Genomic DNA, 25,202 nt, shown 5'->3' with positions numbered 1-25,202 from the left:
GCCGCTCTCCTTATTAGGGAGAGAGAGAGAACCTGTGGAATGTCGAATTACCAGGTGAACAAGTAATCTTTGGGGTAATAGAAGTCTGAGTCTTTATTGATGCTTTGCTGCACGCTTGCGTGCTCGGTGGGGGGCGTCAATGCTTTTTGCCAGTGGGGGGAGGGATGATTGTTGCTTTGCTGCTGCTTACATGCGGGAGGAAGGAGCTGGGGGGGGGGGACTTTGGGGTTCTAGCGTTTATCTGTCATTCATTCTTTGGAGCATTCCTCTGTTCTCCTGGATGTTTGTAAAGAAGAAGTATTTCAGGATATATTTTGTATACATTTCTGACATTAAATGTACCTTTGAACCTTTGAAATAGTTGTCATACATATCACTCAAAACAGCTTTAAACTAATAACATGTTTTGGAGTTATCAGGAAGTATTTTTAATTCCAGCCATGGGGATTTTCTTGCCAAAAACTCCAAAGCAATGACACTCAAGCATTGCAACATAATTTGCTTTTAAATAATCAGCACCACCAATCTGCTAAAATACAGAACAACTTAGTCTTGTTCATATCAGTGCTGAACATAACACTGCAAGCAGGAATAAAGTTCATATTTATAAATAAATTTCAAATATTGTAATAAATAATCAAATATCCTCAGTGCACCTATTGAAAGAACTTGCACTGATGCGACCAGAGGAATAAGTGGGTATTTCTTTACTTGGACACAGTACACCACTGATGTGCTTTATGCAGCTTTGTAAGCTAATAGTGTCCTTGACCATGATAATCCCAGAACTCAGAATCAGATTTAATATCACTGGCATACTGTATGTTGTGAAATTTGTTGTTTCTGCAGCAGCAGTACATTGCAATACATAATAATAAAAACTGTGAATTACGGAGAGAAAATATATAAAATAGTTAAGTTCAATAAGTGGTGCAAAAAAGTAGTGAGGTAATGTTCATGGGTTCAATGTCCATTCAGAAATCTGAAGAAGCTGTCCCTGAATCGCAAACTGTGTGCCTTCTGACTCCTGTACCTCAGTCCTGAGGGTAACAATGAGAAGAGGCCATACCCTGGGTGAAAGGGGTCCTTGATGATGGATGCCACTCTTTTGAGGCATTGCTCCTTGATGATGTCCTCGACGCTGAGGAGGCTAGTGCTCATGATGGAGCTGACTGAGCTCACAACTTTCTGCAACTTGTTTTGATCCTGTGCAGTGCCACCCACCCTCTCTATACCAGATGGTGATGCAGCCAGTTAGGACGCTCTCCACAGTACAGCTGTAGAAACTTGCAAGTATCTCTGGTGACATACCGAATCTCCTCAAACTCCTAATAAAATATATCTGCTGTTGTGCCTTCTTTGTAGCTGCATCGATATGTTGGGTCCAGGATAGGTTCTCAGAGATGTTGACACCCAGGAACTTGAAACTGCTCACTCCTTCCACTTGTGATCCTTCTATGAGGACTGTTGTGTGTTCCCTCATCTTATGCTTTCTGAAGTCCACAATCAGTTCTTTGGTCCTACTGACGTTGTGTGCAAGGTTGTCCCAACCCTCTGCAGGAATAGTAGCTCACTGCTGTCTTCTCAGCAGTAATCATGTTTGAGCAACAAATACTGGCCTTACAAAGAATTTAAATAAATTGGAAAATGAATGTTTAAAAATGTAAAAGAATCAGAATCAGGTTTATTATTACCGGCATGTAACATGAAATATGTTAACCTAGCAGCAGCAGTTCAATACAATACATAATCTAGCAGAAAAAAAATAATAATAAAAATAAATAAAATAAATAATAATAATAGTAAATAAGTAAATCAAATACGCATATTGAATAAGTTAAAAAAAACATGCAAAAACAGAAATACTGTATATTTTTAAAAATGAGGCGGTGTCCAAGGGTTCAATGTCCAATTAAGAATCGGATGGCAGAGGGGAAGAACCTGTTCCTGAATCACTGAGTGTGTGCCTTCAGGCTCCTGAACGTCCCACCTGATGATAACAGTGAGAAAAGGGCATGCCCTGGTTGCTGGAGGTCCTTAATAATGGACGCTGCCTTTCTGAGACACCGTTCCCTAAAGGTGTCCTGGGTACTTTGTAGACTAGTACCCAAGATGGAGCTGACTAAATTTACAACTTTCTGCAGCTTCTTTCATTCCTGTGTAATAGCCCCTCCATACCAGACAGTGGGGTAGCCTGTCAGAATGCTATACTACTATAGAAGTTCTTGAGTGTATTTGTTGACATGCCAAATCTCTTCAAACTCCGAAGTATAACCACCGTCTTTATAACTAAATCAATATGTTGGGGCCAGGTCAGATCCTCAGAGATCTTGACACCCACGAACTTGAAGCTGCTCACTCTCTCCACTTCTGATCCCTCCATGAGATGTGTACAAAATTTTAGCAGTCTTTATGCACAAAATTTTCAGTAAAATATCACCTTATACAGAACTGACATATTAGCTAAAAGACCCATAGAAAAATATCCTTACTTGCAATGTAGTAATATTTTCACAAACATTTACAATTAGCTAGGTCTTAACATATAAGGGTTTACAATTAATTCAAAGATATTACACATTGAAAGGGGAGGGAAAAAGCAGCAAGAATTCATAAAAAGTGAAACCACTCAAGTCTATAGCAGAACTCAAACACATCAGGAAGGCTTCAAAACTGACAATTGAAATATTCATGCAAAATCACTGCATAGTACTTGGGAGGTCAAGGCAAACCTGTTCTATATATGACCATTAGACATAGGAGCAGAAGTAGGCTATTCAGCCCACTGAATCTGCTACACCATTGAATAAACTACCCAAGGACAGTGAATGAATCTATTCTCACTTACATACAAATGTACAGTAGGTTACACAAACATATACAAGGAAAAAGAAATACAATAGAATTTACAAAAACTATACATAACAGGCAAAGGCTGACAAGCAATTTATGTGCAAAAGAAGACCATCTAAATAAATATAATAATACTGAGAATATGAATTGTAAAAGAGCCTTTGAAAGTGACACATAAATGACATGAAGAAGAATATTTTTCCACAAATGGTTAGGGGCTGAAAATCTCAACTGACACATTCAAAAAAGAAGCTGGATCAGTGCACAAAAGCAAAGAATTTGCAGAGGGATGGAACCTCCATTATATTAGTTAGTAGGAGCTCATGCTTCTTTTAAAAAACAGCAAACCAAACTAAAAGCTTGATAATGCAGCCTGCAAATTGAGAATTTGGCTCACACAATTTTCTACTCATTACAGTTATACCAAACACTATGATTAGTAAAATATAGCCCGACTCCTAATGTCATTGTGAAACAAAATGCTAAACAACATTCAGTGAATTATAAGTTTATCACCAGAGTATTAAGGGTTTGAGATGAGTTCCTATTGCATCAAGTTTGAACTTCATTGCAAAAGTGTACTGTTAGCTAGCATTATTCTCTGGTTAGGAAAAGAGATTCTTTAATTTACCAACTTACGCTCCATTATTATAGTAAATAACAAATCAAAGCATTCTCAATTACATGTTTGTGCAAATCTATTCAGAACAGCAGTTCCCAAGTTTGTTGATTTTAACAAGCCAATTATACTTGGCCTCATCATCATCTGCTTCAAGACTTCATTTGAATAATATTATTACTCCACAATGCAATGTCTTCTGCTACAGCTGCAAAGTAATCAAGAACTCTTCACTTTCTACAGTCAACAAGAACATCATTACAAGACTGCCAGAAAATTCATTTTCCCCAAGCGCTGAATAGCCCATTATATGAAAGGTTCAATGAAGATTTAATTCAATAACATGAGGATGAAGAGATACAGTTTTGAAGATTGGTTTAATAACTGTTTTTTTCTCCAAATTGACAAAAATAATTTTAAAGTTTCAAAATTATATATCAATTTGAGAAAATATACTGTGAAAAGGTTTATTCAATTTTTGAATAATAATTAGTGAAGGCAAAGATTGTAATTTATTAGATGAAAGAAGTCATGGTGTACACAGTAAACTGTAGACCCCAGGAGATATTGAATCACAGACCACATTTAAAATGAGCAATTAATTTGGGAAAAAAAGTAAAATGATATTTGAGAATTCAGATCTAAGTGAACAGGTAGCACATAATGAATGTCTAATCAAAAGACACAGAGCCTATATCTATAATACTTAATAAAATTAATTACTGCATGTGGGCTAAAATTATCTTTCTTCAAAATAGTATTTTAACTGCAGTGAAATTAAAACTAGAGATTAAGAGTAGCAAATTACAATATAAATACAAATACAATGAGGCATTGACACAAAACTGAATGGAGAGGTGAAAAGCAGGCTAATGTTCATCAGGAGTGTCAGTTTAACAAATTACATTGGGGTATAACAGGGTTTAATTTGGTAGGTAATATGTTATCTAGACATGTGGTAAAATAGTAGCAGATTCAGAACGACAGAGTGACGAGTGAATTGTGAGGATGTAAAGCAGAGAATTGTGAAGCTGTGGCGACCCATTTCCCGGCACATCTGAACTGACTCACAATTAGATAGCCTACGGGGGTTTGCGAGCACAGAGCTTTGGAGCCTCTGCGCCACGGGGGGCAGGTTGAGGAAGGCTTAAAAGTGAGGCTGAGGATTTCGAATAAAGTTTTTCCTTCGACTGCAGTTACCGACTCCGTGTCGTAATTTTAGCGCTGCATGTAGCACACCGCTACAAAGCAATATATTTTGATCAGAAAAATAAGAATAAATTACATATCTTTAAACAGAAAGCAGGAACAGAGAACAGAAGAAAATGCATCTTTACATTATTATAGAGGCACAGAATGCAAAAACAAGGAAGGTTTGGCTGAACAATTCAGTAAAGATACACGTTTCTACGTTCAAAGTAAATGTATTGTCAAAGTACATATATGCCACATATATTTGATCTAGGGACGACTGTGCAACCACATGGACGTCAGCGAGTTAGACCCGCGCAAAGAGTTTAAAAGGAGACAGGTTTTTCTTCAGTGCTTTGATCAAGAGACGACTGCACAAGCTCATGGATGTCAGCAAGTTAGACCAGTATGAAGAGCTTAAAATGAGACAGCTTTATAGAGTGGGCATCTGAGGAGCGGACAATGGGGTAGAGGTAGACAGAGTAGGAGGCTCAATGGGGCTTAGGCAATAACAGGTCGAGGCGAGGTAGGTTAACTGTGTAGAATACAGACAGGAAGAATGTGTGTGAGGCCGGTGGTCTGTGCTTGGTGTCAGATGTGGGAAGGCCTGGAGACTCCCAGCCTCCCGGACGGCCACATCTGCGTCAGGTGCTTCAAGCTGCAGCTCCTTAGAAACCGTGTTAGGGAACTGGAGCTGCAGCTCAATGACCTTCATCTGGTCAGGGAGAGTGAGGAGGTGATAGAGAGGAGCTATAGGCAGGTAGTCTCACTGGGACCACAGGAGACAGATAAGTGGGTAACAGGAGATGGAAGGGCAAGAGGCAGATGCTAGAGAGTACCCCTGTGGCTGTCCCCTTAACAAGAAGTATTCCTGTTTGAGTACTGTTGTGGGGAACAGCCTACTTGGGGGAAGCAACAGTGGCCGCGCCTCTGACTCAAAGTCTAGCCCTGTGGCTCAGAAGAGCAGGGAAAGGAAGAGGGTGGAGGTAGTGATAGGGGACTCTAAAGTTAGGGGGTCAGACAGGTGATTCTGTGGACGCAGGAAAGAAACATGGATGGTAGTTTGCCTCCCAGGTGCCAGGGTCAGGGGTGTTTCTGATCACATCCACGATATCCTGAAGTGGGAAGGTGAACAGTGTTAGAGGTCGTAGTACATATTGGTACCAATGACATAGGTAGGAAAAGGGAGGTGGTCTTGAAAACAGACTACAGGGAGTTAGGAAGGAAGTTGAGAAGCAGGACCACAATGGTAGTAATCTCAGGATTACTGCCTGTGCCACATGACAGAGAGTATAGGAATAGAATGAGGTGGAGGAGAAATGTGTGGCTGAGGGATTGGAGCAGGGGGCAGGGATTCAGATTTCTGGATCATTGGGACCTCTTTTGGGGCAGGAGTGACCTCTACAAAAAGGATGAATTGCACTTGAATCCCAAGGGGACCAATATCCTGGCGGGGAGGTTTGCTAAGGCTATTGGGGAGAGTCTAAACTAGTATTGCTGGGGGTGGGAACCGAACTGAAGAGAGAGAGAGGGGCTGTTGGCTCGCCACTAGAGAAAGCTTGGAGACAGTTTGGGAGGAAGGATAGGCAGGTGATAGAGAAGGGATGCGCTCACACCGATAGATTGAGATGTGTCTATTTTAATGCAAGAAGCATCATGAACAAAGCGGATGAGCTTAGAGCTTTGACATTGTGCCCATTACAGAGACTTGGATGGCTCAAGGGCAGGAATGGTTACTTAAGAGTGCCAGGCTTTAGATGTTTCAGGAAGGACAGGGAGGGAGGCAAAAGAGGTGGGGGCGTGGCACTGCTGATCAGAGATAGTGTCACGGCTGCAGAAAAGGAGGAAGTCTAGGGGGGGATTGTCGACGGAGTCTCTTTGGGTGGAGGTTAGAAACAGGAAGGGGTCAATTACTCTACTGGGTGTTTTTTTATAGACCACCCAATAGAAACAGGGACATCAATGAGCTGATAGGGAGACAGATTCTGGAATGATGCAAAAAGAACATGACTGTCGTGGTGAGAGATTTTAATTTCCCCAAGATTGATTGACATCTCCCTACAGCAAGGGGTTTAGATGGGGTGGAGTTTGTTGGATGTGCTTAGGAAGGTTTCTTGACACAATATGTAGATAAGTCTACAAGAGGAGAGGCTGTACTTGATCTGGTATTGGGAAATGAACCTGGTCAGGTGTCAGGTCTCTCAGTGGAAGAGCATTTTGGAGATGGTGATTACAATTCTATCTCCTTTTCCACAGCATTGGAGAGGGATAGGAACAGACAAGTTAGGAAAGCATATAATTGGAGTAAGGGGATATATGAAGCTTACAGGCAGGAACTTGGAAGCATAAATTGGGAGCAGATGTTCTCAGGGAAGCGTACGGCAGAAATGTGGCAAATGTTCAGGGGATATTTGCGTAGTGTTCTGCATTGGTATGTTCCAATGAGACGGAAAGGATGGTAGGGTACAGGAACTGTGGTGTATAAAGGCTGTTGGAAATCTAGTCAAGAAGAAAAGAAAAGCTTACAAAAGGTTCAAAAAACTCAGTTATGGTAGAGATCCAGAAGATTCTAAGACCAACAGGAAGGAGCTTAAGAACGAAATTAGGAGAGTCATAAGGGGCCATGAGAAGGCCTTGGCGAGCAGGATTAAGGAAAATCCCATGGCATTCTACAAGTATGTGAAGAACAAGAGAATAAGATGTGACCGAATAGGACCAATCAAGTGAGACAGTGGAAAAGTGTGCATGGAACCAGAGGAGATAGCAGAGATACTTAATGAATACTTTGCTTCAGTATTCACTACCGTAAAGGATCTTGGTGATTGTAGGGCTGACTTACAGCAGATTAAAAAGCTTGAGCATGTAGAAATTAAGTAAGAGGATGTTCTGAAGCTTTTGGAAAGCATCACGTTGAATAGGTCTCCGGGACCAGATGAGATGTACCCCAGGCTACTGTGGGAGGCGAGGGAGGAGATTGCTGAGCCTCTGGCAATTATGTTTGCATCATCAATGGGGACGGGAGAAGTTCTGGAGGGTTGCAGATATTGTTCCCTTATTCAAGAAAGGGAGCAGAGATAGCCCAGGAAATTATAGACCATTGAGTCTTAATTCAGTTTTTGGTAAGTTGATGGAAAAAATCCAGAGAACGCAGGATTTATGAACAAAATATGATTAGGAATAGTCGGCATGGTTGTCAACGGCAGGTCATGCCTTACGAGCCTAATTGAATTTTTTGAGGATGTGACTAAACACATTGATGAAGGTAGAGTAGTAGATGCAGTGTATATGGATTTCAGCAGGGCATTTGATAAGGTACCCCATGCAAGGCTTATTGAGAAAGTAATGAAGCATGGGATCCAAAGGGACCTTGCTTTGTGGATCCAGAATTGGCTTCCCCACAGAAGGCAAAGAGTGGTTCTATGATTGTAGATGGGTCATACTCTGCATGGAGGCTGATGACCAGTGCTGTGCCTCAGGGATCTGTTCTGGGACATCTTCTCTTTGTGATTTTTATAAATGACCTGGATGAGGAAGTGGAGGGATGGGTTAGTAAATCTGATGATAACACAAAGGTTGGGGGTGTTGTGGATAGTGTAAAGGGCTGTCAGAGGTTACAGCAGGACATCGATAGGATGCAGAACGGGCTGAGAAGTGGCAGATAGAGTTCAACCCAGATAAGTTTGAGGTGGTTCAGTTTGGTAGGTCAAATATGATGGCAGAATATAACATTAATGGTAAGATTCTTGGCAATGTGGAGGATCAGAGAGATCTTGAGGTCCGAGTCCATAGGACACTCAAAGGTTTTCTGTGGTTAAGAAAGGGTGCAGAGGAGATTTACAAGGATGGTGCCTGGATTGGGGAGCATGCCTTATGAGAATAGGTTGAGTGAACTCAGCCTTTTCTGCTTGAAGCAGCAGAGGATGAGAGGTGACCTAATAGAGGTGTAAAAGATAATGAGAGGCATTGATCGTGTGGATAGTCAGAGGCTTTTTCCCAGGGCTGGAATGGTTAGCATGGCACAGTTTTAAGGTGCTTGGAAGAAGGTACAGAGGAGTTGTCAGGGTTACGTTTTTTTATGCAGAGAGTGATGAGTGCACGGAATGGGCTGCCGGTAACAGTGGTGGAGGCAGATACAATAGGGTCTTTTAAGAGACTCCTGGATAGGTACATAGAACTTAGAAAAATAGAGGCTATGGTGAAGTGAGTGGGAAAAAAAGGAATAATGAGATATTCTTTACAGGAGAGCTTAATTTCAAACAGTTAAACAAATCTGGAATAGAACACACTAGTTTCAGTTACATAATCAGTATCAGGTTTAAAATCACCGGCAGAAGTCATGAAATTGTTATACGGCAACAGTACAATGCAATACATAATAATAAAAACTATCAATTACAGTAAGAATTATATATATTAAAAATGTTAAATTAAACAAGTTGAGAAACAAGTAGTAGCAGGTTCAATGTCCACTGAGAAATCAAATGACTAAGGGGAAGAAACTATTCTTCAAATGTTGAGTGTGTGCCTTCAGACTCCTGTACCACCTCCTCGATGGGAGCAATGAGAACAGGGCATGTTCTGCTTGATGGAGGTCCTTAATGATGGATACTGCCCTTTTGAAGTATTGTTCCTAAATGATGTTCTGTATACTCCAGAGGCTAATGCCCATGATGGAGCAAACTGAGTTTACAACTTTCTGTAGCTTACAGTATTTTGATTCTGTACAATTGCCATCGCACCCCACCTCATACCAGACAGTGGTGTCAGTCTGTGGTTAACTGTGACAAAGATCTAGCTAGATTGGCATCTTCAGTGTGACACTTCAAGAAAGAAAATTCGCCGTCCTTACCTTATCTGGCTTATATGATGAGTCTCCAAATCGACAACAATTTGGCTGACCGTTCATGGCAAGCCCAAGGACAGAGTAGGAGGTTAGATCCCCAGCTCTGGAACATGCTAACCCATCATGCTCTGCCGTCAGATTTCTGAGCAGTCCATAAATTCATGAACACTACCTTGTTATCGCTTTTATTTTTGTATTATTTATTTTGGCATATATAGCAATTGTTGTGTCTTTGCACCATACTGCTGATGCAAAACAACAAATTTCATCTTAAATAAGTCAGTGATAATATACGCGATTCTGACCCCTTACACAGTTCTTTTTAGGTGAATAAGCGATCAGCACAATCTGGCAGGTTAAAACAACTTGGCAGAAGCACGATGTTTTCCCAAGTGGGCAATGAACATCCCAAAGCACCATTCCAAAGAAGAAAAGGAAAGCATTTCTTGCCAAAATTTACCACTCAGTCAAGATAATTTGAAATGATTATTTGCTCATCCTCCTATTGCTCTTTGTGGAACCTTGCCATGAAGAAACCAATCGTCAATTTCTTACTTTCATATAAGCAGCTCTACACGAGCCTGGCTCTTTTCCAAGTAAAGGTAAGTATAATGACCACAATCTATACTTAACTCACAAATTCTTCCATAAAAGTTTCCTGATATTGCTCAGATACTAAACAGTTAGAAACACATTGGTGACCTGACTAAAGCTACAAGACCATCCAGCCGTGCAACCCGTAACAAAAACAGCAGACACCCTTGAACAGCAGATAGGGTGACCAAAATAAAACAACCTGTTATTTAAGTTACAAGAGCAAACCATTACAAATACTCAAAACTTTAAGTTCTTAAAATAACACAAATTATATAAAAAGTCTAATTATGTCATTGCTCAGAAGGATTTCTATTTATATCATTGTACTCAAAAGTGATACATTTTCAAGTGTGATACTTGGCATACATGCATCTCTTCATATTGGGAAAAAATCTATTCATGAAAGAGATAATGAAGCAAAGCCAAAGAAAAGTGGGGCGGCCGATTCAGATCAAGGTGACTGAAATTAGGCTAGATTCCCACGTGTATAAAGTATTGCAGAGACTTAGTTCCAATAAGATATTTCGGACAAGCAAATTCTACCTACGTGACTTTGTCTTCCACTCTCACCAGATCAAAAAGGGAGACGTATAAACATGTGGCTTATCAAAACAGTTTATTAGACTGCATGAGATAAAAAGGTCTATGTGCAAAATTGCTCTTCATGAATCAAGAGCATTGCTTTGGCAACATTCTGGCAAATATATTATTTCCAGGGTCAAAAGGGCTTCATGTGCCTTTTCTTAAGCTCTTATTCAGACCCCTAGGTAGACCTGCTGGTGTTTATGGCTATGAAATTCTCCCTATACAAACTGTCCCAGAAAATGATAGTCATCAGAAATTCAGTAGAAAGGAAAAATCAGGGAAAAGTCAAGGACAAATTGGCACCAAAACAGCCAATTCAAGAAACGGACTTAAATTCAATGCTCAGAAAATTATTTTATTCCCAGGACAATTCTTGAATAATAAAACCACTATTTTAAGAAATTGTATGCCTTCAACAATTCAAACAATTTTTTAAAAGATTATTCCTTACATATAGTGGGCTGAATAAGACTACAGCATAGAGGTGAGCTCTTCTATTATAAACTAATATTAAAAAGCAGGAGTAATTACAACATTATTAGCAGTGAAACAGTTGCACTCTTCATGGACTTCAAAATACTTCCCACTAAAAGATATAGCAACACTGGAGAAATGTTTTTCCTTTCTTCCAACAACAGTTCTTGTTCAGCATTACTTTCAGAGGTTTCCACACATGCACTGGGTGATTAAATTTTTACCTTCCTTGTATCACTAGACTGTTCTTGTGCTTTGACATCATTGTTTAAGACTTCTAAATATTAGATACAGGGGGCTTGATCCTTAATTTCTCCAGAACTTGCCCTCCAGTAATATTAATTACCTTAAATTCCTCAGTGGCAGAAGACCCTTATTCTTTTCTGAATTCTGACAGACTCATGGTGATTTCTGTAATGTAGATATAGAGTGTTTGAAATCCTGAAGGGTCTTGGCCCAAATTGTCAACAATTTATTCCTCTCTATAGATGCTGTCTGACCTGTTGAGTTCCTCTAGTACTTCATGTGTTTTACTCTGGATTTCCAGCATCTGCAGAATCTCTTGTGTTTCTGAAATATTTGGTTAATGGCTTATTATTTTTCATTATTTTCCCCATCATTGTCTCTTTGGGAACCAAATTTATTTTTTTGCTATTTTCTTTCTCTTAACACAACTATAGAAATTCTTACAATATCTTTTTTTTTATTCCATGCTGATTTATTCTCAAAGTTCACATTTTTTTTCTAGTTGTTAGTTGTTGCTTCCTGAAAATATCCTGGTCCTCAGGTTTAATTCTCTTCTTGACAACAGCTGGATGAATCTCCCTGAAAGAGGCCTGCTCCACTTTTTTATCTTCATATTTTTATTTACGTAGTACAGACAACCCATGCATCACAACTATTTGAGTATATGTATACAGATTCATTGCCCCTAGCTCCTGGGTACATCAAGTGAAACACAGCAAGACTTCAGTGACAACTTGGCAGACAGTGAAAACACAATCCTAACCCCAGTAATTCCATACACACCACGGCAGAGGAAACTTGACAAAAAGCACTGAATTCAGCCAATGCAATTCAATCAATATAGAGTATTACAGTTGATCAATAGGGCAGCTTCTTTCACTTAAGTCCTACAGCTGCCACAAGTCTACACGTAAATATTTGGCACAAAGCAAACATTTTCTTTTCACCTGATACCATTTTGAACCCCATTAATTAACTACTTTATCCACACAGATTTTTTATTCTTCAATGTATCTTAGGAATTGTAAATAGAGCTCAGCCAGAATTCATCCCCTGGCAAAACATATAATCCAATTTCACAACCTTCCTCAGCCTTTGAAGATCTCATTATGCCATAATTGATTTTATTTAAGTTTAAAAATCCAGATCCCAAATCACTTGTCCATCTCAAACTACAAAATTCAATCACATTGTGATCACTTCTCCCTTAAGGACAACTTAAGGTTACTAATTAACCTGTATTGTTATACAAGGTCTAAACTACTCTGCTTTCTATTTAGTTCAATTACATTTAGTTTCTTAAAAGTACCATAAGTGCATTCTATAAACTCATCCTTCATACTACTTTTACCAGTTCAGTAGTCAAGTCAAATGTAAAGTAAAATACTACATGTCAACCTTTGTTGTAGTCCTTTATTTTTTGATTCATTCTTTCTCCAACTATGTCACAATTGTTGGGAACAGAGGTGGGGCAGGGAGATAGTATTCAGATTCATTTATTTATCATATGTACCTCAAAACATACAGTGAAATGCACTGTTTGCGTTATCAACCAGCACAACGTAAGGATGTGCTGGGGGCAGCCTGCAAGCGTCGCCTCACATTCTGGCACCAACATAGCATGTCTGCAATGCTCAGCAGAACACTACAGAATACAAAAGAACGGAACATATTGAGCAACAAAATAACACCACCAAAATAAGCCCCTTACCTCACTCCCACTCACCCACTCTCACAGAAAGTCCTCTAACCACAGGACAGGCCTCCAGCCTCCTTGCAGACAACGGGCCTCTGATTTCCCCAGTGGACTCTCAGAGTCAGAGACCCAGGACTTCAGCCATTGGATTTTGACTTCCGGCCTTCCGATCAATCTTCAGGCTTCGGTATCAACCCCAGGACTAGCCAATAAGAGAACCCTGAACTCCAGACTCGACGATGTTCTCATGTATTCCAAAAGAGAATCTACTACTTGCACCATTCTTTGCCAGGACTAATCATCACCAACTTCCCCCACTACCAAACAATTATTCCCTTTTGTGTATTCTTTCTGAAAATCAAGTATCCGAGAATGCTTATTCTCCACTTTAATTATGATGCAACCACTTCCCAGTAATAAGCTGTTTCAGCAAGTTCATTTGCTTCTATTTGTGCCAGTTGCTTGTCTACTTTACAATAAATGCTTCATGTATTCTAATACAACAGCTCAGTTTCAACACTTGGCAAGGATTCTTCAATTGTTACTGAAGTAGTATTACCAGTTAAACTTCACCTAGAGTGTTTGTCAGCACTTAACTCACTAATTTGTTCCATTAACTTGAAGATGGGAGCCATGGGGTCGTGATGCAAAAATGTTTTTCTCATTGGAGATCCATGGCGTATCACAGGTATAGGTATGGAACACAGTGATGTTGCTAGTAATATACATTAAGGACCTGGGTGTGAATGTAAGAGATATGATTAATAAGTTTATGGAAAACACAAAAGTTGGTGGTGCTGTGGATAGCATGGAATGTTGTCTAAGCAGGATATAGATCAGATGAAAAGTTGGATGGAGCATTAACATGAAAGTTGCCTTACAGGTAGATAGGGTAGTTAAGAAAACTTATGGGGTGTTAGCTTTCATAAGTCGAGGGATAGAGTTTAAGAGACTCGATGTAATGATGCAGCTCTATAAAACTCTGGTTAGGCCACACTTGGAGTACTGTGTCCAGTTCTGGTCGCCTCAGTATAGGAAGGATGTGGAATCATTGGAAAGGGTACAGAGGAGATTTACCAGGATGTTGCCTGGTTTAGAGAGTATGGATTATGATCAGAGATTAATGGATCTAGGGCTTTACTCTTTAGAGAGAAGGAGGATGAAAGGAGATATGATAGAGGTGTACAAGATATCAAGACGAATAGGCAGAGTGGACAGCCAGCGCCTCTTCCCCAGGGCACCACTGCTCAGTACAAGAGGACATGGCTTTAAGGTAAGAGGAGGGAAGTTCAAAGAGGATATTAGAGGAAGGTTTTTCACTCAGTGGTTGGTGCGTGGAATGCGCTGTCTGAGTCAATGGTGGAGGCAGATACACTAGTGAAGTCTAAGAGACTGCTAGACAGGTATATGGAGGAATTTAAGGTAGGGGGTTATATGGGAGGCAGGGTTTGAGGGTCAGCACAACATTGTGGGCCGAAGGGCCTGTAATGTGCTGTACTATTCTATGTTCTAAGTTCTTAACAGATGAAATTTAACTCTGGCAAGAGCAATATGATGCAGTTAGGGAAATCACAAAAGGTTAGGACACCTGGTGGCGCTCATGGTGTGAGGTTCAATTTGGCTTTGCTCCATTCCCTTTACTTCTATTACCTGTAGCCACCCTTATTTACTTTGTTTTGACAGACAGACATACTTGATTGATCCCGAGGGAAATTGGGTTTCTTTACAGCTGCACCAACCAAGAATAGTGAAGAAATATAGCAATATAAAACCATAAATAATTAAATAATAAGTTACGTTAATCATGCCAAGTGGAAATAAATCCAGGACCAGCCTATCCGAGGGAGGGGTTGTAAAGTTTGATGGCCACAGGTAGGAATGACTTCCTATGACGCTCAGTGTTTCATCTCGGTGGAATGAGTCTCTGGCTGAATGTACTCCTGTGCCTAACCAGTACATTACGGAGTGGATGGGAGTCATTGTCCAAGATGGCATGCAACTTGGACAGCATCCTCTTTTCAGACACCACCACCAGAGAGTCCAGTTCCACTCCCCCAACATCACTGGCCTTCCGAATGAGTTTGTTGATTCTGTTGGTGTCTGCTACCCTCAGCCTGCTGCCCCAGCACACAACAGCAAACATGATAGCACTGACCACCACAGACCACAGACTCATAGAACATCCTCAGCATCGTCCGGCAGATGTTAAAGGACCTCAGTCTCCTCAGGAAATAGAGACAGCTCTGACCCATCTTGTAGACAGCCTCAGTGTTCTTTGACCAGTCCAGTTTATGGTCCATTCGTATCCCCAGGTATTTGTAATCCTCCAGTATGTCCACACTGACCCCTTGGATGGAAACAGGGGTCACTGGTGCCTTAGCCCTCCTCAGGTCCACCACCAGCTCCTTAGTCTTTTTCACATTAAGCTGCAGATGATTCTGCTCGCACCATGTGACAATGTTTCCCACCGTAGCCCTGTTCTCAGCCTCATCTCCCTTGCTGATGCATCCAACTATGGCAGAGTCATCAGAAAACTTCTGAAAATGGCAAGACTCTGTGCAGTAGTTGAAGTCCAAAGTGTAGATGGTGAAGAGAAAGGGAGACAGGACAGTCCCCTGTGGAGCCCCAGTGCTGCTGACCATTCTGTCTGACACAGTGTTGCAAGCACACGTACTGTGGTCTGCCACTCAGGTAATCAATAATCCTTGAGGCCAGGGAAGCATCCACCTGCAGCACTGTCAGCTTCTCACCCAGCAGAGCAGGGTGGATGGCGTTGAACGCACTGGAGAGGTCAAAAAACATGACCATCACAGTGCTCGCCGGCTTGTCCAGGTGGGCATAGACACGGTTCAGCAGGTAGACGATAGCATCCTCAACTCCTAGTCGGGGCTGATAGGCGAACTGGAGGGGGTCTAAGTGTGGCCTAACCATAGGCCGGAGCTGCTCTAGAACAAGTCTCTCCAGCGTCTTCATGATGTGGGAGGTCAATGCCACCGGTCTGTAGTCACTGGAGCCACTGGGCGCGGCGTCTTCAGTACAGGAACGAGGCAGGATGTCTTCCACAGCACAGGAACCCTCTGGAGACTCAGGCTCAGGTTGAAGACATGGTGAAGTACTCCACATAAATGGGGGGCACAGGCTTTGAGCACCCTGGGGCTGACACCATCCTGGCCTGCATCCCTGCTTGGATGGAGACATTTCAGCTGTCTTCTCACCTGTTCAGCTGTGAAGCCCACCGTGGTGGTTTCAAGTGAGGGAGGGGTGTAGTCACAAGAGCAGGGTGGGGGGCTGTGAGAAGGGGTAGAAGGGGAGAGTGGAGTATGTGTTGGTTGGGGGCAGACAACAGATAAATCGTGCAGGGGCCACAGTTTTATACCTACGCTAAAAGGCTTATGTTATAGACATTATTTTTGGAGAGGGTAGGTGGTCTTTTTTTCACACAAACAGCTCCTGCTCCGAATCCTCACCATCTCCCCCAACCACTATGCCAATTAATTTACAGCCCAAGTCTAAAGCCACAGTTGTCCGGATTGTGACAACACTGTCCCAATGGAACAGCTTTTTTCTCCTCTCCCATCAGTAATGGTACCAACCACATGAATCTAAACCCCATTTCCCACACCATTTTGAAATATTTAACCTTCCACCTATTTTTAAATGGCAAAGTTAAGTGAAAAAATACTGGAGAAATCAATAGGATTAGCATTTGGCAAAACCTCTGGATACAGATGTCTACATCGTCCATTTCAGTTTAAACTGAAGTTGTTCTGAATTGTGTCCTACAGAAATTGACTGCTGAATACAACGTTAATATCTGGGTCAAAACACTGGTTGCAACACCTGCTTCACTAATCCGATAGATTTTCCAGGATACAGTATATTAGAAACATAGAAGGAACAGAGAAAACCTACAGCACAATACAGGTCCTTCAGCCCACAAAGCTGTGCCAAACATGTCTTCCTCTCTGTTATTACCTCAAAATAGAGGGGGACTAATATCCTTATGGGAAGATTTGCTCGTGCTGCACAGGGCGAGGGTTGGGGGTTTAAACTACATAGAAACATAGAAAATATACAGCACAATACAGGCCCTTAGCCCATGATGCTGTGCTGAACATATACTTACTTTAGAAATTACCTAGGGTTACCTATACCTCTATTTTTCTAAGCTCCATGTACCAGTCCAGAAGTCTTTTAAAAGACACTATTGTATCTGCCTCCACCACCATTGCGGGCAGCTCATTCCACGCACTCACCACTCTGCCTACTTCCAAGCAGCTTAAAACTGTGCCCTCTCGTATTAGCCATTTCAGCCTTGGAAAAAAGCCTCTGATCCACACGATCAATGCCTTTCATCATCTTATACACCTCTATAAGGTCACCAGTCATCCTCCGTTGTTCCAAGGAGAAAAGGCCAAGTTCACTCAGCCCATTCTCAGAAGGCATGCTCCCCAATCCAGGCACCATCCTTGTAAATCTCCTCTGCACCCTTTCTATGGTTTCCACGTCCTTCCTATAGTGAGGTAACCAGAATTGAACACGGTACTCCAAGTGGGGTCTGACCAGGGTCCTATATAGCTGCAACATTACCTCTTGGCTCCTAAATTCAATCCTATGGTTGATGAAGGCCAATGCATGGTATGCCTTCTTAACCACAGAGTCAACCTGCGTAGCAGCTTTGAGTGTCCTATGGACTCGGACCTCAAGATCCCTCTGATCCTCCACAGTGCCAAGAGTCTTACCATTAATACTGTATTCTGCTATCATACTTGATCAACCAAAATCAACTACCTCACACTATCTGGGTTGAACTCCATCTACTACTTCTCAGCCCAGTTTTGCATCCTATCGATGTCCCGCTGTAACCTCCGACAGACTCCACACTATTCACAACACCCCAACCTTTGTGTCATCAACAAATTTACTAACCCATCCCTCTACTTCCTCATCCCAGGTCCTTCATAAAAATCAAGAAGAGAAGGGGTCCCAGAACAGAACCCTGAGGCACACCACTGCTCACCGACATCCATGCAGAATATGACCTGTCTACAACCACTCTTTGTCTTCTGTGAGCAAGCCAGTTCTGGATCCACAAAGCAAAGTCCCCTTGAATCCCATGCCTCCTTACTTTCTCAATAAGCCTTGCATGGGGTACCTTATCAAATGCCTTGCTGGAATCCATATACACTATATCTACTGCTCTACTTTCATCAATATGTTTTAGTCACATCCTCAAAAAGTTCAATCAGGTTGCAAGGGAATGGGAACCAGAGTGCCAGAGCACATCGTGGGCCGTAAGACCATAAGATAGAGGAGCAGAATTAGGTCATTGGTTCCATCGAGTCTGCTCTGCCATTTCATCATGGCTGATCCAATTTTTGTCTCAGCTTCAATCTCATGCCTTCTCCACGTATCCCTTGACCAATTAAGAATCTATCAACCTCTGTCTTTATATACATACAGACCTAGCCTCCACACCTGCCTGAGGCAACAAAGTCCACAGATTCACTACCCTCTGGCTAAAGAGATTCCTCGTCTCTGCTCTAAAAGGACCCCCTTCTATTCTGAGGCTGGTCTTAAGACTCTACCACCATAGGAAACATCTTCTCCACATCCACTCTACCTTTCACCATTTGATAGGTTTCAATGAGTTCACCCCTCATTCTTCTGAATTCCAGTGAATACAAGCCCAGAGCCATCAAATGCTCTTCATATGGAAAGCCATTCAATCCTGGAATCATTTTCGTGAACCTCCTTTGAACCCTCTTCAGTTTTAGCACATCCTTTCAAAGTTAAGGAGACCAAAACTGCTCACAATAGTCCAAATGAGGCCTCACCAGTGCTTTAAAAAGTTTCAACATTACATCCTTGTTTTTAAATTCCAGTCCTCGTGAAGTGGATTGGTTTTGAGGAAAGATATTGCTAAGGTTGAGCATGATGGGATTAATGTGCTGAGTTATGTATATTTCAATGCAAGGAGAATATAAAGGCAAATGAGAATAGGGCATGGATAAACACATGGATTTATGACACTGTAGATGAGTGAAACTTGGTTGCAGGAGAGGCAGAATTGCAGTTCAGTGTTCCAGGATTCCACTGTTTTGAGCGTGACAGAGCGGGAGAGAGGTGGTAATATTAGTCAGAAAAAATATCACAGCAGTGCTCAGAAAGGATAGATTGTAGAGCTCGTCTACTGAGCCTATATGGTTGGAATTGAGGGATAAGAAAGGGATGACCATGATAATGAGATATTATAGACCACCCAATCGTCTGTGGGATTTAGAGGAGCAAATTTGTTGAGAGATTGCAGAATGTTGCAATAAAACATAAGGTTGTGATAGTATATGATTTTAACTTTCCACATATTAACTAGATGGGATATTTGTCAAATGTGTTCAGTAAAGTTTTATTGATCAATACATAGAAGTCTCAACTAGAAAGAGCGTGATGTTAGATCTCTATTAGATAAATGTCCTATTAGGGAATAAGATACAGTAAGACAAGTAACAGAGGGTGTGTACGCGAACACTCCGCATCATAATGCCATTAGTTTCAAGGTAATTATGGAGAAGGATAGGTCTTGTCCTTGGGTTGTGATTCCAAATTGGAGAAAGGCCAATTTTGATAGCATCAGAAAGGATCTAGCAAGTGTAAATTGGGACAGGCTGTTTTCTGGCAAAGTTGTACATGGGTAAATGCATTAATACAAATAAATTGCACGTTGCACACTTAGACGGAGATGTAACGTAAAGATTTTTACTCCTGATGTATATGAAGGATGCAATTCAATTCAATTGGAAGCCTTCAAAGGTGAAATTTTTAGCATACAGAGTTTATATGTTCCTATCAGAACAAAAGGCAAGGATAACAAGTTTAGGGAACCTTGGTGTTTGAGATATTGAGGCTCTTGGTTAAGAAGAAGGAGGTACATAGCAGGTACAGGTAGAAAGGACCAAATGAGGTACTTGAGGAGTATAAGAAATGCAAGAGAACACTAAAGGGAATAAGAGGGCTAAAAGACAATAGTCCTCTTGAAGATCAAAGTGGCTATCTATGCATAGAGCCAAAAGAGATGGGGGGAGATCTTACGTTTTTGTTTGCATCTGTATTTACTCCTAAAACAGACACAGAGTCTATAGAAGTGAGGCAAACAACAGTGAGTCATGGACCATATACAGATTGCAGAGGAGGAAGCATTTGCTGTTTTAAGGCAAATTAGGGTAGATAAATCCCCAGTGCCTAACAAGGTGTTCCCTCAGACCTTGTGGGAGGCTAGTACAGAAATTGCAGGGGCTCTGGCAGAGAGATTTAAAAGTCCTTAGCTACAGGTGAGGTGCCGGAGGTTTGGAGGACAGCTAATGCTGTTCTGTTGTTTAAGAAAGACTCTTAGAATAAACCAAGAAAATATAGGCCGGTGAGCCTAACATCAGTAGTGAGTAAGTTATAGGAAGGTATTCTAAGGGCCCGAATACACAGTACAAGTTTTTAGATAGACAGGGACTGATTAGGAGTAGTCAACGTGGCTTTGTGTACAGTAGATCACACCTGATCAATCTTAAAGAATTTTTTGGGGAAGTTACCAGGAAAGTTGATGATGGCAAAGCAGTGGATATTGTTTACATGGACTTCAGCAAGGCATTTGACAAGGTCCCACATATGATCAAGAAGGTTCAGTTGCTTGGCATTCAAGATGAGGGCATGACTTCAGAATTGAAGGATGTCCATTTAGAACAGTGATGCAGAGAAATTACTTTCATCAGAGGTGGTAAATCTGTGGAATTTCTTGCTATGAGTGGTTGTGGTGGCCAAGTCATTGGGTGCATTTAAGGCAGAGATAGATAGGTTCTTGATTAGCCAGGGCATCAAAGGGTACGGAGAGAAGGCAGGGGAGTGGGGATGAATGGAAGAATTGGATCAACCCATGATTGAATGGTATGTATAGATAGGGTAAACGTAAGAAGGCTTTTTTCACTGAGGTTGGGTGAGACTAGAACTAGAGGTCATGGGTTAAGAGTTTAAAGGGAAAACCAAAGGGAATTTCTTCACTCAGAAGGTGGTGAAGAGTGTGGAATGAGCTGCAATCACTTTTAATTCACTTTTTCAGATATCACACAGTAAGTTTAATGATTTTTTCCAGTAAGACAGGTGAGTTTAGAGAGAGCATGAGACAAGGCGTCAACAACTTTGCAGCAATTGAGGAAATTGGGTTCCAGCTGCTTTGAAGGGATTGAGCAAACAGGGTCATTGTGAACTTAGAAGGAACATCAAAAGCAGGGACCCATGAGCTCCACTGAATAAATGAAACCAGACTCTGTGATCCAGATACAGAACCAATTGAAAGTTTAGTGTGATACGGACACATCATAAATGAGTTTCAATCTTCCATTGTTCAGGACTAGAACTACATACTTATACAAACAAGTGTACAGTTTTGTTAGATCACTGCTTTACCTTCCTGCTGGACCTTAAAGGTGGAAATTCAGTTTCTAAGCCTACATCCATGGTATCTTCCTGCACAACCATATACTGAAACAGTGTTCTCTCATCCATTTTACAGTCAAGAATATCCATTTAATAGTCTAAATGATTAAAATTTGTATTACAGAAATCTCCTGCATTCCACCATCCATCCCTCACAAAAAAACCTCAATTTCCAAAATGTTTGTGAATACTCACTAAATAGGACTAAAAAGCTCGACGAAAAGCATCAATATCAACCAAGCATTCACTCAAAGGGGAACTACAATTGCAGATAACGCTTATGTATGTGCACTCTTGGGACTAAGCTCCAAAACATTTATTTACAAAAGCAAGATCATCCATCAACTGTCCCACAATACTACACTGCCCTCTGACAAAGATTCATAGCAACACCCTGGAAAATATGGATCATTTCCCATGTCTTGGGAGCTACCACGCAGTAAAGGTAGGTAATGATGATGAAATTCACCAACATGTTTCATGTGCCAGCAAATACTTTCATCTATTGAGGAAAAGGTTACTTGAAGATCAGCAACTTAGATATGGCATAAAGCTCATGACCTATCAGGCAGCAGCAATCACAAGCGCCAAAAATACTTGAGACTAAGTCTACCCAAAGCAGACATCTCAAGGCAGTCATTTTTATTTACTACATTTTGGCTACTGTACACTAAAGCTTATTTGGTTAATATCCTAAACAAATATCAATTACAGGCATTCCTCAGGCAGAAAGAACTCATTACAGGCATTCCTCAGTTTACAAAAGATGCAGGAAAACCTTTTGCTAGGTGAAATTTCGTAACACATAAAGGCTGGATGAAATGTGATATGGATGCATGTGTAGTCCTATGAGTGGAAAATAATGTTCTCTTCATTTCATTAAAAAGATTGAAAATAAAAAAAAACTATATACCATAAAGCTTAAATGCAGGGGTTCCCAACTTGGGATCCATGGACCTCTTGCTCCATGGTACTGGTCCATGGCATAAAAAATATTGGTACTCCTTGCTTTAATAACGTTATAGTTCTTCATAACATAACTATTAGCAACTCATTAACGCAAATATTTAAAAGCATGCAATGTATTTTGTGTAGGAAAATATGTGCATGGATCCACATGCTTTTACAGGTAACCAAATTACCCACCACTTGATCTGCTTTTGCGGTTGGACTTCCCACCACTGAGGAGCATCTTTAGGCTGTTACGGAACATATCTTCATCCACAGGGCTTGTCAATATTCAGTCCAAATTCTATCAAATAAAAAAAAGGTTTGTCAATGGGAACATCTACGGCAATGCTAACACAACCAGAAATCAGTACCCAATGGCAAAGTCCATCAAACAAGCCAAAGAGGTTCTTCCACAAATTACAAAGGACCAAAACTAACATTTTAAAAGAATCAAATCAGAATTTTTTTAAAACTATGTACATTCATCACTTTTCATTACTTCATTACCTCAAGATTTTCATGTTATCTTGATGAAGCCAGGGGTTTATGTCAATGCAAGAATAAATATTGACCAGGACAAAAAATTGTTGCCAACTTGTTCTTCAAAACACTGCCATGTTTTATATTCACTCATAGCACAAAAGGAGCCTGTCTTAATATACCATCTCAAAAATAGTATATCAGACAGCCCAGCACTCCTTCAGAATTTCATTGAATTACTCCTAAATTTCTGTCCTCAATTCTCATCTACAAGACTCAAATCTACAAAATTCTGACCCAGAGATAAGCACAAACTAAACCATTCATATCAAATACATATATCAAATTTTGAGATTAAAAACTATTTTATGTTTCTCTGTTTTTGAGGAAAGTAGGACAAATGACAGCATTACATCAATGTGCCAGAACCTCCAGTTACTTACAGTAAGTCACTGAAAAATATTGCACTAATGCTCATTGATGCAATGAATTCAATGATGAAATAGTGCAACCTTTCAGAAAAATGCCATCTTTTTGTAGTTCATACGTGAAAATATACACAATGAAATACTTCCGTCAATAACCTTGTATAACGAGGTAGAAGAATTTTTGTTTTCCTTCATCACCAGTACGGTTACTAAAGTCTGGAGCTGCATTCCTGACAGACATCAATTTTCCAAATATCTCCACGATTGTATTATTACAGGGAAACACAACCCTTCCCCTCAGTTAGTCATAAGCATACACCGCACAACAAACCGCAACCACTATCCATCTATCCTTTGCCATAATCAAGAAAAAGATTACACTAAAACAAGGATCTCCAAGGTAGCAATCTCTGGATTACTGCCAGTGCCATGTGCTAGTCAGTACAGGAATAGGATGATAGTACAGGGGAATGAGTGGCTAAGGAACTGGTGCAAGAAGCAGGGTTTCAGATTCTTGGATCATTGGAACCTCTTCTGGAACAGAGATGACTTGTAAAAGAGGACAGGTTGCACCTAAGTTGGAGGGGAACCAATATCCTGGCCGGGAGGTTCACTATTGCTACTCAAGAGGTTTAAACTAGGGGGATGGGGTCAGAACATGGAGGGTTGGAGAGGAAGGTAAATGTCAGGGCCAGTAAAAACAGACAAGAGCAAAGTAATATGGAAGGATATGGATGTTGTCAAGTTCATGTTTAATTGTCATTCAACAATACATAAATACACCCCAATGAAGCAGTGTTTCTCTGGGGACAGGGTGCAAAACACACTACCAACAGCACACAGCGCATATAGGCATGATAGCAGAAAAACATACAGTCCCACAAAAAAAATTTAATTAACCCCCCCCCCCCAATCAAAATTCTTAAAACACTTTGTGCCCAATCGAGTACTTGGGAAGGAATGTAAAAGACATAGCCTAGTCAAGAAGCATATCTAGTTACTTAGCTGTTTGGGACAAAAAGCTAGGATTAATGATTCGTTAGGCAAGTCATTTAACTAAACACACCCATAACAAGACAATGCACTGCAGATGCAACCTCCAATATTTAGGCTGTGTCTAGAGTCAAGAGTCATAGATCAAGGAAATAGGCTTTTAAGCCCAACTCATCTATGACAACCAAGTGGCCTACCTAATTCCATTTGTCTGCATTTGGCTCACATCCCTCTATCTTTTCTATCCATTACCTAAGTGTCTCTTAACCATTGTTACTTTATCTACATCAACCGCTTTTTCCAGTAGCTCGTTCTATATACCCTTCACACTCTGTATAGGAAAAACTAGCCCCTTTAAATCTTTCCCCTCTCACCTTAAAATGCCAAAGGGAGCTAATCCTAGGCCAGCACTTGAAGTTGGGGGCTTCACAAAAAGCCCCAGCACCAGGATTGGTGTTGGAAGGTCCAATTTCTGCTTCATAATGACTCCTTTAATTCAGGAGTTAATAGACAATAGACAATAGGTACAGGAGTAGGCCATTCGGCCCTTCTAGCCAGCACCGCCTTTCACTGTGATCATGGCTGATCATACACAATCAGTATCCTGTTCCTGCCTTCTCCCCATATCCCCTGACCCCACTATCTATAAGAGCTCTATCAAACTCTCTCTTGAATGCATCCAGAGACTTGGCCTCCACTGCCTTCTGGGGCAGAGCATTCCACATATCCACCACTCTCTGGGTGAAAAAGTTTTTCCGCATCTCA

The 25,202-nt window shown here is 41.0% G+C and overlaps 1 protein-coding gene across 3 annotated transcripts in view; it reads right to left on the bottom strand.

Moving 5' to 3' along the window:
* Nucleotides 1-25,202, bottom strand: part of LOC132384559 (protein TANC2-like) — a 764,460-nt gene that overhangs the window by 582,281 nt on the left and 156,977 nt on the right. For all 3 annotated transcript variants that reach the window (XM_059955744.1, XM_059955745.1, XM_059955743.1), the window contains one exon: nucleotides 22,732-22,837. In XM_059955744.1, coding sequence (XP_059811727.1) covers nucleotides 22,732-22,798 — 67 coding nt within the window. In that variant the 5' untranslated portion in view covers nucleotides 22,799-22,837. The remainder of the gene's footprint in view (nucleotides 1-22,731; nucleotides 22,838-25,202) is intronic.

This window comes from Hypanus sabinus, chromosome X1 (assembly GCF_030144855.1).
Source record: "Hypanus sabinus isolate sHypSab1 chromosome X1, sHypSab1.hap1, whole genome shotgun sequence".
Classification (NCBI taxonomy): Eukaryota; Metazoa; Chordata; class Chondrichthyes; order Myliobatiformes; family Dasyatidae; genus Hypanus; species Hypanus sabinus.
Note: the sequence above shows the minus strand (reverse complement) of the source record. Positions and strands in the feature narration are given on the sequence as shown.